Source organism: Zonotrichia albicollis, chromosome Z, assembly GCF_047830755.1.
Source record: "Zonotrichia albicollis isolate bZonAlb1 chromosome Z, bZonAlb1.hap1, whole genome shotgun sequence".
Lineage (NCBI taxonomy): Eukaryota > Metazoa > Chordata > Aves > Passeriformes > Passerellidae > Zonotrichia > Zonotrichia albicollis.
In genome coordinates, this window is record NC_133860.1 from 50,995,224 (window position 1) to 51,011,350 (window position 16,127).

The 16,127-nt window shown below is 34.6% G+C and overlaps 1 protein-coding gene across 1 annotated transcript in view; it reads left to right on the forward strand.

Moving 5' to 3' along the window:
• Positions 1-16,127, forward strand: part of CNTLN (centlein) — a 163,704-nt gene that overhangs the window by 133,838 nt on the left and 13,739 nt on the right. The window contains 2 exon segments of the mRNA XM_074533606.1: positions 1,530-1,658; positions 2,008-2,193. Coding sequence (XP_074389707.1) covers positions 1,530-1,658; positions 2,008-2,193 — 315 coding nt within the window.

Genomic DNA, 16,127 nt, shown 5'->3' on the forward strand with positions numbered 1-16,127 from the left:
TTCAACACACTATACATATTAAATCAATATATTGCTTAAAGCAAAGAACAAATAGTTAATTGAAGGGTGTAATTCCCTCCACTATAATTTGTATGAAATCAGTATATGGTGATAGCTTGAATGGATTCAGGATAATTTGATTTATCTTTGTTATAGGTGTAATTAAATATTAAAGTATTCAGAATGCACAGTTGCAAGGATATGCTGTAAGTAGTGGGATTTAGTTTTATGCATTCTAAGTTCATAAAATATAGTAGACCTGAAACAAGGGTGATTTTACATGACATATGCTAATGAAGTCCATGCATCTCTCCTGGCTATAGTAGTTAAATGCTTTAATATGTTAATCTATTTTCTACTACAGTGTTATGAATAATTCACAGTTCTTAGCTTAAGTAATTCTAACTGTGTAGGTAGTGCTTGACTTCTATAGCAAATTATTTTCTCCTGCAAAATTTTAGGATGATTTCACTGAAGTAAGAGAATTTGTACATGATTTAGCATCTTTCTGTTATCCAACTGATGCGCTGCACTTTGGCCTTCACTGCCAGGAAAAGATCATGATATTTGGTTGTCTATCAGGTTGTGCAGCTTATGACCCCAAAATAGAAATGAACAACTTGCCAGTTTGCTTTTGTTTGCCTAGAATGCAAGTGCTTGCTGAGTGACACAAGCACTACTCCTGCTTGCAGTCATACAGCATTTTTAGCTCCAAAGAGAGCTAATGTATAAACCCTCTGTGCTAAAGATAAGGTGTTATTAAGAAGTCCACAGCCAGAAAGTGAGAATGTTAAGTAAGCAAGGGAGCTAAGGTATGACATGAGAAAAGTACCTGGTTTTGGATAAAAGATTTAGCACGAAATTATGTGGTTTAGTGCTTTACTTTGAGTATTTGAAGCACTTCATTTCCAAAGAATCGGATTCCATACATTATTTTGATTATTCCATGTGGAAAATCAGCTTGATAAATTTTACATTATCTTCAGCAAAAGATCAAAGAAATTCCCTGTTACTCAATATTGTCAGGAAAGCTTTGTGATTAGCACTGTAGGAAAGCTGAACAATTTTTAGGAGCATTGGGTTTTTTTTTCATTTTTACCCCCAATCAGTGTTTGCATTAGTTATTCATTATCTAAGACACTTTACAGACTATTAACATATAGACAATTCTTTTCTCAGCTGAGTTTGAATTTCTGTGTTTATCTCTGACTAACAAAAAGAAATTAGTGAAAATTGTAGTTTACTCCCTTTTGCAAGTACTGTGAGTCTAAAATATGTATGAACAAATAGCTCTCAGCTTTTCTTTATATTTAATGCCAGTCAAAACTTTATGTAACAAGGTTGTGTGTGAACTGATCTCTACTGGATAAACAGTAGAGATTTATTAAAGTTTGCAATTTCGGAAAAAGATACTTCAGTAATATAGTTGTCTATTTTTATGTAATATAGGTATGCTTAGCTCTGATTTTATTCAAATTTTGAAGTTTTCTATCTTGATAGTCAGTGCTCTTGGCCTTTTATTATTTCAGGTGAAGGCACTGGCTGATGACAAAAAGGCTTCCATTGACTCAATGAAATAAAGGTTTAATGTAGCTATGAAAGAGACGTCTCAGTATGAGCAGATGTATCACAAAGCCAAGGATGATTTGAAGAAAAAGGTATAATTAGAGTTTTGGCAGCTCCACTATGGAACTTTTTCATACTTACTTTAAAATGAAAAGTTGCAAGGTCATCAGCTTAAACTTTCAGTATAGAAAGGGGGGAAATAGAATAATTGTAATCTGTTTCTCTGATGTAATTCAGTCACGCTTCTGAAATTTATATGGACATAATGACTGAAAATGAAATTACTTTTTGCCATGAAATTACATGCTCTATGTTGCAAGTGAAATATTCTGTGATGTCACCCATGGTGTAGGAGGTTGGTTGTTCATTCGTTTGTAATCTGACATACCTCCCCATCAGCTTTTATCATAGCACTGCTGTGTCTCTGTGGATGTTTTTCAGGATCTCAAGATTACTAAACTGCAGAGAAAAGTGATTGAGATTGAATATGCTATGACTAAGCTTGAATCTGCTGCATCTCAACAACTACATGGCTTGACTAAGCAGAGTACACAGGCTTTGGAAACTATACAGAAGGAGCTGCTGCTCACTAGAGACAAAGTAGAAGAGTTCAAGACATTTGTGAAGGTTTGAATGTTGTTTTTCTTTTGAGTGGTCACCTTAGCAAAGGTACTTTTGATTGAAAGCAAAATGTAAAAGATTAAGCAAGGCTTGGATGCACTCCCTGTTCCAGAACAGTGTTTGTAGTTGCTGCAGTGTTCTGGTGTCAGGTCTGAATAAGGAGAAAGAATCACTACCTCTCTCCCAGACTTTCAAATACTTCCATAACTTTTACTGGTCATCTTTTTATATATGGCTGACATATACTTGGTCCTAAAAGAAAGTGCTTAGTTTTGTATCAGATTATTTTGCAGCAAATAAATTCCCAACACATTTAATATAATAATTCATATCTATTGATTACTGTGAATTACTGCCTTTTCTATATGCATGTGCTTCTTGTTTTAGAAATACTATATAAGGAAGCCTCTATGTTGCAAAATGGAAAGCAGTTTTAAGAACAGTTTGTAGAACATTGTTTCCTTATATTCCTTCCAGGGAAATGTTGACAACATCAGCCTAATAGACTTCAGGAAAGGTTTGAACAATGCTCTTGGGCACATGGTGTGACACCTGGGGATGGTGCTGATCAGGGCCAGAGTTGGACTTTGAGGATCTTTGCGGGTTTCTTCCAACTCAGAATATTGTGTGATTTTATTAATGTATACCAACTTTCAAAGAAGGCTATTGTTTATTAGCCCATGAATCAGCTACTTCTCTACTGCTCCTGGATTATGTAGAACTGAGCTGCTTTCAGATATGTTTGAGCAAGGCCGAAGCATTCAAAGTAAAGAGTAATGGTATTTTTGATGCACTGGAAAAAGAAAGCATATAAAGTCAGTCTACGTGGCAGTGTTCAGACCTTTAGCATTAGCAATGTTCAGACCTTTAGCACTTGAAATCATCCCATGTTCAGCTCTGTTGCTAAGTTGATATAAATTTCCTTATGAAAAAAGACTGAACAATGTTCAATATTGCTTTAGAATCCAAAATTCAAGTAATTCATAAGCTAACTTATCCAAGGTGAAAATAATGATTGATTTTCATGAAAAAGTCTCTGTTATTTAAAAAACTAGATATTTTATTTTTAAAGTTTACTATTAAAGTGATTAATATTTTCTGTTTGCCTTTTGATGTAACTGTTGAAAAAGAGGTATAAAACTGATAATTATGCCTGTTCATTCAGAAATATGCTGCCTATTCTTGAACAGAGTATAAATTTTCATGAGTTTCTTCTAATACTGAATGCTTACTCTTAGAGGAAGATACAGGTGCTCTTTTCACAGCTGCATTCTTATTTTTGGCTAAATATGGAAAATCCTGAATTAATCTAATGTATTATCTATTATTTTTAATTAGGTACTCCTGTGTCACTGATGATGGAGAGAAGCAATTCAGTCTCCATTCAGCCTGCTATGAGCTTTGGAATGTTTTCACTGAATAAAGTGAAAGTAGCAGTTACAGAGATAGGGAGTTAAAAAAAATCATGCTATCAATATTTTACATAGTTCCATAATGAAAAGTTTTTAAAAAATTAGAAAATGAGAAAGTAAAAGATCTTCTGTTCTCAGAGGTAAAAGTAGTGAGCAGGATCTATTACCTTAACTATTAATTGTTGAAGGAGATGACAGCTTTGTTGTTAATTACCATGAATATTCATTAGCACTTTTGTGGTAAACTAGATGTGAAAAATGTAAATATGAAATAATATTAATAATACTGATACTAATACTAATACTAATACTAATACTAATACTAATACTAATACTAATACTAATACTAATAACAATAATAATAATAATGATAATAATAATTTGCCTGAATATAAAGAATATACATGCATATTTCAAGTAACAGTTTTGCTGATTGCTGTTCCTCTGCAGAACAATTTTTTTAAAAAGAAAGATAATGTCTGTAAGTAAACTACTTTGTTTAGTTGGGTGCTAAAATCAGATTTTATTAACAATATACCACCATAAAATAGTAAAATCCTTAGCAATTCAGTGGAATTGTGCAGAATATGACATAAATCTTGTTAAAATATCTCGTATGTATCTTCTGTTATAATGAGATATTGTGATAATACATACTGTAATAAGTAGCAGTAGAGTAGCTCTTCTTTTGAAGTCTGATCTGCCTCATTTCTTTACTTCTGGATAGCTGTCAGGTTTTTGTCCTCTGACCTTGATGCTGACTCTAGTTCCAGTAATTCAAATAGTTTTTTCTATACAGAGATCAAGTTTCACCTATATATATATCACTTAGGTTAACAAAATTATATGATCCTCTAATCTTTGTCTGCTATTCTGATCACTTCATAGGCTTTACTTATTTTTTAGAGTGCAAGTGTGATTTTCTCCTCATTCTTAAACTGAATGCAGTTACTTTTTCTACCCATTCCACATCTCTTGTGACATTATATAGAGTTTTTTTTCACATCCAACAATTAAATTGTTTCTGAATTGCTAACTAAGTTGCTGCTAGTTACAGCTATAAATGGGAGAAGAGAGTAACTTCAGAGAAGAGTGTGAGTGTTTATAGCAGGCAATGTTACTTGCTTTTAAGGTTATTGATAATACAGAACCACAGGATTCTGGATCTATTTGGGTCAAGATAAGTTACAAAACCTAGGAAAGAGGTTTGTGGTAGAAATCTGATATACACCAGTGGATCTCTGTGGAGGATGTGATGACTTACTAATTAAGCACATATTTGTAATGGAATGTAATAAAATTTTGCATTGCCGTGGTCACCCCAATTTGGGATGCTTACACAATGAGCTAAAATCATTAGTTTCCAAAAATACTGAAAGGAATGCTTGTAAACAAAGGTTGCTGCATCCAATATGCTTCAAGGGACTATTGGGTTTATTTTTGTTAGAGTGGGGGATAGGAATCAGGAATTTTGTGCAGAATGACTTTCAGAGAGGACTGACAGAACACCTGAAATAGGTTAATTCCGAGCAGTTCATTTTTCCAAAGCTGTTATGAGAAAGATATAGGCTAGTAGGAAATATGAATAGAAATTGTGGACTGTAAGAGTATTTTATTAAGTAACAAAAAAACACTGTTTCATAATTAGATGGTAACTCATTATAAATATCTCTCATTTTGGTAGGAAAGAGAGCTAAATATTTAGAAAGAAAAGGCAACATAAACAAAGTGGAAAGTGGATTATAGATAATAACCTGAAAATATAAGCTCCAATGGAATATAAAAGATAAATATGATGCTGAAGAAATTAAGAGGAAATCTTTGGGTAGCAAGGCCAAGAACTGCAGTAAGCAGGCAAGATTTACAAATGTACTACTACTAAGGTAGCTATTATGGGGGAGATGTAATCTATTATTAGCTAAAACAGATTTGTAACTGTGTAAAGACAGAGTAAATAAAAATATAAAATAAATAAAATTAATATGATAAAATAGATACTTCTGATTTGTGTCTGGAATGAAGTAGAAATGTGTCCGGAATGACGATGCTGCAACATCCTTAATCTATTAGTAGCAAAGAGAAGATTTTTAACATTTTCTAGAAAGAAGTAGGATTTTTGGATTAAGAATTTTTTATCTTAGCACTTTATAGAGCTGGTTAAGAAATATTCCTCTGTTAAGAAATATTCTTACTGATAATCATTTTGAATAAGTATTCAAAGTTAGTGCATATATATTACAACACTGCCTAGAGTCTAAATGTATGATAATATTGAGTCAATATGCAGAAGAGTCAGTATTGTATGATCATTAATCTGACCTCATTTCTGAATAAAAGACTGATAAGAAATTAAAGTATTAAAGCATGGGAGTATAGTTACACTTGTTAGAGTACCTTTATGGAAAGCAACCTGTATTGAGTAAATCTGGTTTTTTTCTGGAAAGTAGTACAAGTCAGTTGATAAAGGTTACTACTTGTTTTAATATACCTTTTTTTAAGGATGTCTGACCTACTACTGAGATGCTCAGATTAAAAAAATAGTCTCTGCAGTATCAAAAATATGTTAAATGCAAAAGTATGTTGAATGGATTAGCTCATGCAGTCGATCTGAAAAATAAATCATAAAATGTAGGTGCTTTTTAGAGTTCTGTAACGACCAGAACTAAACTTGATTATTAAACATTTTCACAAAATTCATATCATTATAAAATTTGTATGTAGTATATATCAAGACTAAGAATTAATAATGAAAGTTGGGCTTTAAATATATCAACTAGGCCAAAGAAAGCAGTTTTATTACAGAAAAATGCAGACTACCTGGAAGAGGGATCAGGTGGCTCTGATAGTACTTCAGGCGCATTTTCTAGAGCTCATGTCTTTATCCCACCCCCTGCTTCCTTCAGCACCACAAATTCTCTTTGAATCATACATTCAATTTTTATGGTGTACCATTGCTCAGGATTTCTATAACATGTACTGTCAGATCCTCAGGTGGATCTGCCAGTTATATGAAGCACAGCAACCAGAGCAAAATGTTCTTTGTTGTGTGTTTGTAGTACTTGTGAGAACTCATGCAGAAAACTGCCATTGGATAAAATTTAAAAATTGCTATTAAACTGCTTGACTGGATTTCTATAGAAAATATAGTAGAACATACTAGTTTATTATGAAACTGTCTGAATTCCTGCATGAATTCTGTTTTCTGGCATGTTCTATTTTTTTATCCTCCTCTAGACTTTGAGTGACCATATGTTTCTCTCAGAGGCTTTTGTGAGCCAAGACTCAGTAGTGATATCTCTCCCATTCAACTTGTCCATCAGCAAAACTCACTTTAATCTGTGGTGATGACGCCTGTCTGAGCATGAGAATATGAGAACTTTTCTGACCTTGAGAAGAATTGTTTTGATAAGGCATCTATATTCAGCTGTGGTGGTAATAAATAGGTGATGGCAGCTGAATGCTTCAAAATCAGTTGAGTGCACTTCGTACTTCCATACTACCTCTGTCATTTGGGACTTGTGTGCCTTCCACTGAGGATACCCTCTGCAGCGCAGAGCACATCTGGTGTGTTCTGGCATTGTTCTTGATAGGTCTCCAGTACAACCATCTGATAAAACTGACTGCCAAAATCAACACCCATGGCAGTTCACTTGGCAAGCTTAATGGATCTAAGTTGGGATCTTGCACTCACCCTCTTAAGACAGCTGCCCTCATTTTGGCTACTCAGAGCTGGGCTTAAGCTAGGTGCACTTCCCCCTCACTCTCTTTGACACACATCTATGTTCAGCAGCCACATGTATCAGAGGGCTTCTTTCACCTCAGCTTGGCCAAGTGGTGTTCTGCCAGTTACTTGCCATTCAGTCAGTTTATCTTACATTCTGATATATATTGATTTCTATTACCTTTCTGCTGTTTACCTTGAATACTGACAGAAGTTTTGCCATGGCATATTTCCTCGCTGCTGTCTTGGGCTGTAGTTCAAAATACAGGTTTAGGTAAGTTAAGGCTGCTGTTGAAAAGTTACGCCCCCCGAGTAAGCCTCACTCCTCATTTCTGCCCTTACACAACTTCCTCCCTACTCTGTTTTTGAAATGTCAGCATAGACATTTTCTGGGTTGATTGTGAGCTGGTTCATGAGAATTCAATTAACCTTCTAAAAGCCCACAACACCAGCATTTGTGTACCACAGAAGGTCAGAACAGGGACAGCTTTGCATGGTTGTAGGCTGGGACTGCCCCTTAGTGGCAGTGCTAACTGAGAATGCTATGTAAACTTTTTCCTGTTGCAAACAATTGGTAATTAATGACTAGTCATATTAAAAAATCCTCTTATTTGGCAATTGGGGTTATTTACTATCCTTGTCTTTTTCTCTTGAACTGTTCTATGTTGGCTCAAAATAGAGCATTGCTAGGTAATATATTCTTCTCAGGATGGCTGTATAAAGATCATGTCCTATTTGCTCTTTATCTATAAACAAAACTATTCAAAAATATTAGACATAACTGATTGGGTTGGAAGGCACGAATATTTGGGAAATATTCAGTTGGTTTTTATCAGTTATTTTATTCAGTTGGTTTACAACATGAGAGCATCACAAGTACATTGCTACAGTCTTTACTTTCTGTGACAAAGTCAGATCTTCAGATGGAAGGAAATCCTTGCAGGTGACTCTCAGAATTCTCCAGTTACAGTGAGACAGCGAGAGATGTTCTTCATAGAAACTTTGCTGTTGCTGAATATATTCTCAAACCCTGTGGAATCGTGCAGAATGATAATTTGTTTCTGTATCTGAAAAAAGAAGCACATAATGGGCAACTGTAAAACCCAATAATAGGCAAAAACAGACTAACTTTTTGTTGAAATAGAACTATGGTATGCTGTACAGATGAAAACTGGTTTATTTTGAGAATTTTATGCAATTGTATCTGAACTGTGCCAATTTGGAAGTGTTGTTTGACCAAACAAAGATTTCTTCAGTAAGTCACTGGGACATTTTGCAAACAACAGCAGATATTATCCCATAAATCAGCACTGTCAGTTTTGATTTGGAAGTGGACATCTTTAATATGACTTCAAGTTGCTAGAAAATTTTCCCCCCTGAGAACACTTGAGAGCCAAAAGATAAGTATATTTCATTTATTACGCTCCAAACTGTCAACACTTTACCTGGAAAAGTATACCCAGAGTGATTATTTTGTATTGTGTGGAGTACATGATAAGTCTGTCAACCTGTGTTCAGTCAGAATCAGCATAATATTTGATTCCAGGAATATGTTCCACCATGATGACAATCAATAGTCTTACCTGTAAAATACACACCTTAAAAGAAGGTATCCTATATGAAAAGCAAAATTTGTGTAACTGAGGAAACCTCACCATTAAAAAAAATTAGGCATTTATTGCTTCTTCTTCATTGTACATGGTATTTCAAGAAAAAAAGTAGAAACACAGCTTTTATTATGAAATATCAACCTTTCTTGGTTCTGAGAAGAAATTGGTGATAAATTAAGCTAATCTCCATCAGGATTACTCTGCATCTGGGATTTAAGCAAATTGAATCAGAGGCCTGAATAGTGACAGTGAATATCTATTAGGCTGTAAACAGAATAATAGGCCTTGTGAATTTTAATGAATTAAGTGAATAGCTGAATTCTTATGGTTTACAGGAGGCATATGGTTAGTGATACATACAGTGTGCCAGGAACTGCATATACTGTAGATGTCTTAATGGAAAAAATCTTGATAAATAAAATGGAAGAATAAGGAGGAAGATGTTGAAAAGCATGTCCATACTCTACTTATTCTTTGATTTCTAGACTTTGAAGGATAGCACTCCACTTTGGTTTTTTGACTATGGTAGATAAAGACCATAACAGATGCAGCTTAAAATATATTGAATGTTTATAAATCCTACTTGTTATCTAATTCTGTATTAAGAATTTAAGGATGTTGATTTAGATGATTCAACTATGTAACCAAGTTGTAAGGTATGTTGGTTTTTTGTAGCTATGCATGTATATCTCATGCAAAGTTTAGATGCATATCTGACATACACAGGTGATTTTGTTGATAATGGGGCTATTTTAATTCTTCTTAGAGTACAAGAGAACCATTTTCACAGACCGTGACTCTATAATTGTAGATAGCATGTGAACAGATCCAACAAACTTGAACTGAGGACTGTTTCCACTGATCTTCAAAAAAATTCCATTTGTGCCTCAATAAAAAAACTAAAAACTGGAGTAAGTTCAGCAAAGAATGGGATTGAAACAGGATCAGCTGGATCATCTGGGTGCTGCTTGGAGACTCTGTACTGAACTTCCTGGAAGTGTCTAGATCCGTCTGGGACTTCTTTAAACGGATTGGAGAGACTTATTTTTAAAGTTCTTACTCCATTCTCTGCTGGACCTAGAAAGGTGCTTTGTTTAAAGAAAATGGCCGGTTTGGGGTCTGAAAGACAGAAACAATGTTGACTGGAAGAAGGAATGACTGGAAGGCTTCAGGGGTGGACACATGAGTACATACTACAGGCTCTAGGCTTGAAGTGATTAGAAACCCTTTTGGCAAAAAGCCAAGAAAACTAGAAAAACTTGGAAAAGAGGAAAAAGATCTCCAGTAATGATTTATGTATGGGTTCTTGTAGAAATAATTGTTTAATGTATGCCAATGAAATTGCTAAGAAAGCGAGCTGAAGCAGGAAGAACATAAAACACTCATTCATATAGAGGGTCTTGTGAAGTGTCCACAGTAACTTAGGAAGCTGGGAGTTAAGGGGATTCCCCAAGGCACTTGCCAAAACGGCTACAGAGAAGTTGGAAGAGTTCTAGGAAGACAGAATCATTAACAAACCGAATAAATTGCAGTATTCTGAGAAAACACAGTTGGTAACTTTTATGGGAATTTTTAAAAATCTAAGTAATGCCAGAGATGACCTCTTAAGTTGGGTTTCAGACACATTTTTTTCAGCAGTACAGTGTTCTTACGCAGAGCATCTGATTTATAGTTCTTAGGCTTTTTGTGCGTTTCTGCAGAAAGATAGCGTAAGCTTAGGCACTGAGCTGAGTGTCAGAAAATCATGGTGTTCTTCACATCTTGGTCGCTGACCTGCTCAGTGACCTTTGCAGTGTTGCTTCACCTCAGCATTTCTTGGTCTGCCCTGAATATCTTTGTTTGCTGCATCTGGTACAACTGTGCTGACTTTGTCTGCCCTAACTGTTCAAGATAATAAACTCCCTAAGATCCAAGGCATCTCTTGCTACACATGTGTGAAGCTCTAATTTCTGTCAGTGCCTTTTTTTTTCCCCTCTGTGTAAATAACTGTTAATATATGAAGTTTTAAAGGAATTATGGTAGTTTTGCTAGTACCTGTGTAAATCAGAAGAAATTCTGTTGAAACCAAAGAATTTACAGCAGGCAAAAAATTAATATAAATGAGGTAGTACTTAAATGCAGAAGTAAATAGGACTTTAAATTATTATTATTGCCCATTCCATATAAATAGAATTGTAGAAACCAATATATTTTGACAGAAATATTCTGCATATCATCCCATGCTGATTATTATATATATATTTCAACTCATTCTCTGCTATAAAGAAAACTATATTTTTTCTCTGTTATAGGACACAAAACATGGTAATTATGCTGAAAATCTAGCAACAGTACAATGAAAACTATGGAGTGTTTGCTGATACTTAACAACCAGCATGAGTCTGAAAACATTTGAGTCTACAGTTCAAGTTTTGGACAGTCCTAAAGCTTAATGTACAGGAGAGATTAGATAGTTGTAAAGCTGTAAAATTATAAATGACCACAGGTCTGTCATATCAGTAGGTACCTGCTGTATGTATTATAAATAATGTGCAATAAATTCTACTTAAAGGTATTGCAAAGAATTTAATGAAAAATGTAGATTTTTAAGATGAGATTTCAAGCATAAAATATGATAGCTAAGCAGTTCTCAAGAGAGGATTAGAAAACAAAAACAGAAAAAGCTGACCAGTAATACAAAGCCCCTTAATTTTTATTTACACAGGGAATTTTGAAACATGTAAATGTACCATAAAGAACATATGGTATATTTTCTACTGAAATACAAACTATTTTGTAATTGGCCATAGTAAGTCTATTGCTGTATCTTTGTTTAAATGTGCCTTATTTTGAAGACAATCTAAAATTAAAACTGTCCATGACTTGAGTCACTTGTCTATGTATTTGTAAAAAAATTGAATTTTTTTTAGAACATTACATGATGTATTCCATTTCCTTTTCTTATAATGTCAAATACAAGTTGAAATATTTTCGGTATTCTTCCCTATGGTTTCCTGCACCTTGAAATGGTTAAGCAAATGCAGTCAAAAGAGCGTTCTCAATTTTGTACTCAGAAATATATGTTTATAAAGAAGCCATTTGTTTTTAATTGTTTTCAACCTAGAACAAATGGTATTTTGCTTGAGTGTGTAGGATGAGGTATTTTGGAGAAATGGGGAGCCAGCCAAGGAAGACTTCCACCCCTAATGGCAAGTAGGAATAGCACAATTTAGGTCATCATGGTTTTACAAATTCAAATCTTGCCATTGATAGGGATCAGATTATCAAATTTTATGCAATGCAGTTACTAATTCCTGTCATTGTATCTTATTATGCTTATTGCATTTTAACTTGATTTTTGGGGTCTTCAGTACTAAGTGCCAAATTTTGTAAGCAAATACTGAAATTGTCAGGCCCTTTTTATAGTGTATAACTTGAAGGATTTTCAGAAAAGCCACAATGGGTTTAGCTTTAGTAGTTGAAAAAGAAATACTGCAAATCTGTACACTTCTTCAGATGTGTGGTTTGGGGTGTTACAGAATTCGCCTTTTCTAGTTCAGAGCCACAGAGAAGGCAGGGCTAGGCTAGGATGTTGGACTGAAAACTGGAGACAGCTTTTGCTGCTAGAATAGAAGAGAATGGTAATATTTTAAATTACTTAAATGAATCTTTCAGATCTTGCCTGTTAGAATCTTAGTTATGCTCATGTGTGTTCAAGTTTACCTGTGTTAATTGAAAAATCAGGAAATCATGGAAAATCAGGTTGCAGATACAACTGCGATATCACATTATTTTTTTACATTCAGACTGCAATTTCTCTATATTTATGTATAATGGAATTGTTTCAGGCCTTTAGATGAGGCAGTTCTTCCAAGCCATGTGTGCTTTCATCTTCCACTTATCTCTGTGAAGTTCTGAGCACTATTCTCACTGCCAATCAACATAAGACTGTTTAATTTAAATCATATATATTGTTCTGATATCTACCTTTAGATTATCTGTTTCTTCCTTTCAGATAGTTATTGAATTAGCCTTTGAAACTTTGCATCTCTGTTAGTTCTTAGGTATCACACTAACATTCTCTAAAATCACTAAATTATCTTAAATTCTCTTGAAATTCTCTTAAATTATCTTTTTTATTTTGGGGGTGTTTAACAAATTCAATGTATTGTTTGTTTATTTTATTCTTAATGGAAAAGATAATAAAATATCTTAATTCCAGGATGAGACACATCATGTTTGTATCTTAATAAATTCTGGAACCACAGCAGAAACTGTGACTGTAGACAGGTAAATAAAAACAACTAATCACCTTATAAATGTGACCTGTGTGACATTGGTAAAATAATGTTATTGCCACTTTAATATTTTGCCCCAGAAGTTTGAATACTAAACTTGGTGAAGATTGGTATGTATGTTGAATACTAAACTTGGTGAAAATTGGTTTGTCCTCTACATCTTTACTTACTTACATCTTTACTTGCTGAGTCTCTAAAAATGACATGTGATCCGTGAGAATCATAAGAATTAAATCAACCAACTGAGGCTTTCTCCTTCCCTTGGGTCAGAATGCTACATGTTATAGCCCTAAGCAAAACAAGTCCATTGTAGTGGTCTGTTTTTGTGTCTTGTCTTGTCCCTTTTCTGATAAAAAAAGGTTATGCCTAGAAGGTGTAGTTTTTTCAAGTGAATTAATTTAAATAACGTATATAAATATATATTAAATAACTTATTTTAAAAAATTAAGTCCCTATAGAAGAGTTTTCAGTCATGATGTGATATCAGTTTAAACATTACTACTGACAGTATTTTAAAAGCAATTTTTAGACAGAGAATAAGGGACAAATAACGTTACTTTCATTTAATGCTTATTTCAGCTGCTGAAATGGTTTATGACCTAATCTCTTTGTGTAATTTTGTCAATTCATTCTGTTTTGTTTTGTTGATTATGAGGCATTTGGGCTTGTAATATTTGCCAGCCTTTTTGCAGCATTAGGATTTGGCCCAACTTTCGGCCAGCAATAAATATTCTACCACAAAAGTAGTTCTTTGAGCTCAGTGTTCAGTTCTCTGAAATTTCTCTTATTATTCACAGACATCTTCATAATGCTTTTGACTTTTTAGGAAACTAACCTTTTTTCAGAAAAGGTTTTCCACTTCGTTTTTGGTTTAATGCTTTGAACCACATCCATATACTTTTCTAATGTGCAAAACAAGTGAGTTTCTAAGAACATATTTCTTGTATCTAAGGACATCTCCATATTGAACTACACACGCAATGCTACATATAAAATAGTTCTGTATATTATATTCTTCTATGCATTTGTGGTTGGTTGACTAGCAGCTGTATTGGTTAGCCAGCAGCTAAACACCACACAGTTCTTTGTTGACAGGGGCTGCTCACTTGCCCCAGTAGGACTGGGGAAAGAACAGAATGAGAAAAAGTGAGAAAACCTGTGTACTTGTGTGTTGGTAAGGACAGTTTAATGAAGGAAAAACAGGAGAATAAATCCCCCAAGGAACATAGATCAATACCTAGCCAGTCTCTGAGCAGACAAATCACCATCTACCTTAGATTTCACTGTTACATGGTGTATGTGGGAAATGCCCATTTGGTCATTTGGGACCAGTTGTCCATCCCAGCTGCGTTCTCTCTACGTTTTCTGCATCCCAAGCCCACTTGCTGAGGTGGCAGCATGAGAAACAGGAGACCCTGACACTGTGCCAGCGCTACTTAGCAATGGCTGGTATGTTAGCAGCGCTGATTTAGTTACAAATCCCAAACACTGCACCTTAGAAGCTGTTGGAAGACAATTAACTACATCTCCATTTGTGCTGGAGGAAGCCAGCAGGAAAAATACTGGTTTAACAGAGACCTTAGGCTCAAACTTGTGACAAAAAGTTCGAGTGTAGCATCTCTGGAAAGATGAACAGGTAATTTTGGGGGAAATACAAAGATGTTGTCAAGTATGTGGGGAGAAAATTAGAAGGGCCAAAGCTAAACTGAACCTTAATTTGGCCACTGTGGTTGAAGACTAGGTGATGCTGAAGGTCCCTTCCAACTTTGATGATTCTGTGATCTCAGCCAGATGCAGCACACTCTTATTACTATAGTACAAAATAGAGTAAAGCTTGAAATTATCCATGACTCATGAGCCATGGCCTCTGACATGAGATCTGCACCAGTGCAGGACTGAAATCTGGCTATACATAGGTACAGCGCTAGCTAGTGTCAGAAATCATCTTGGGACCATTAAGTTTTATTATGCTACAAACAATAATAGTATATAAATTAACATGGTAATTACAGGAAAAATTTTTGGCATTGCCTTGGTCATACAACATTACTTAAGGCCATTGATCAAATTGTGTTAATTCCAGGATCAACGAGTGTCAGTGTGAGTGTCACTGTTTTGGGATGCGAAGGCCTTATTAATAGTGTGCTGTCAGGGTTCTTTGTGCCACCAAGGCTTCTTTGAGTGTTTAATTAAATATGACCTTCTAATTGAAAGAAGACCTTTGTCTTTATACATCTCAAAACTGGCAAAAGATGCAGTGCTAAGAAGTGATTACATGCTGAGGCCAAATTTGAGAACAATATATTCTTAAGAATGAGTATTTGAGGAAGTGACAATAAAGTAAAAAGGTTTGTAATGGAGATATCTCAGAATTATTTGTAACCCAACATCTGTAATGTTTATTATAGGAAAGATATGGAGTTGGTTGGTAACTGAACAATTGTAATGATTAAAAGGACTAGGAACTTTAAGGTAATTTTGTTAGAATTTTAAGCTTCTTTTTTTCTTGTCAGATCAGGAGTAGTTGCACTGGTCTGACAAGAAGTGGTATAGATTCGTTTCAGGAATTAATCAAGAATTCCTATTCTAGTTGGCTGGTAGCAGCAAAGTGTGTCCCGCAGGACTAACTGTGATAGTAACATCTGAGTTAGGAAAATGGCTTTCCTAACAAAATATCCTATGCATTGATGGCAAAAGAAAAAAAAGAAAGATAAAATCTCAAATCCTAGTGTTACTGGTACTAATAAAGGCATTGTTATAAATCAGTATAGTACAGAAGTCATGTGCTGCACTGATTTCATTTTAGGGGGCTTGCATCACCTATGTATGCTTATTAGTTTAAAAATAAACAATTTTGTAATACACAGAGGGAAATGTTTTCGTTCAAAATCCTACACCTAGCTCCACAATGCATTGGATC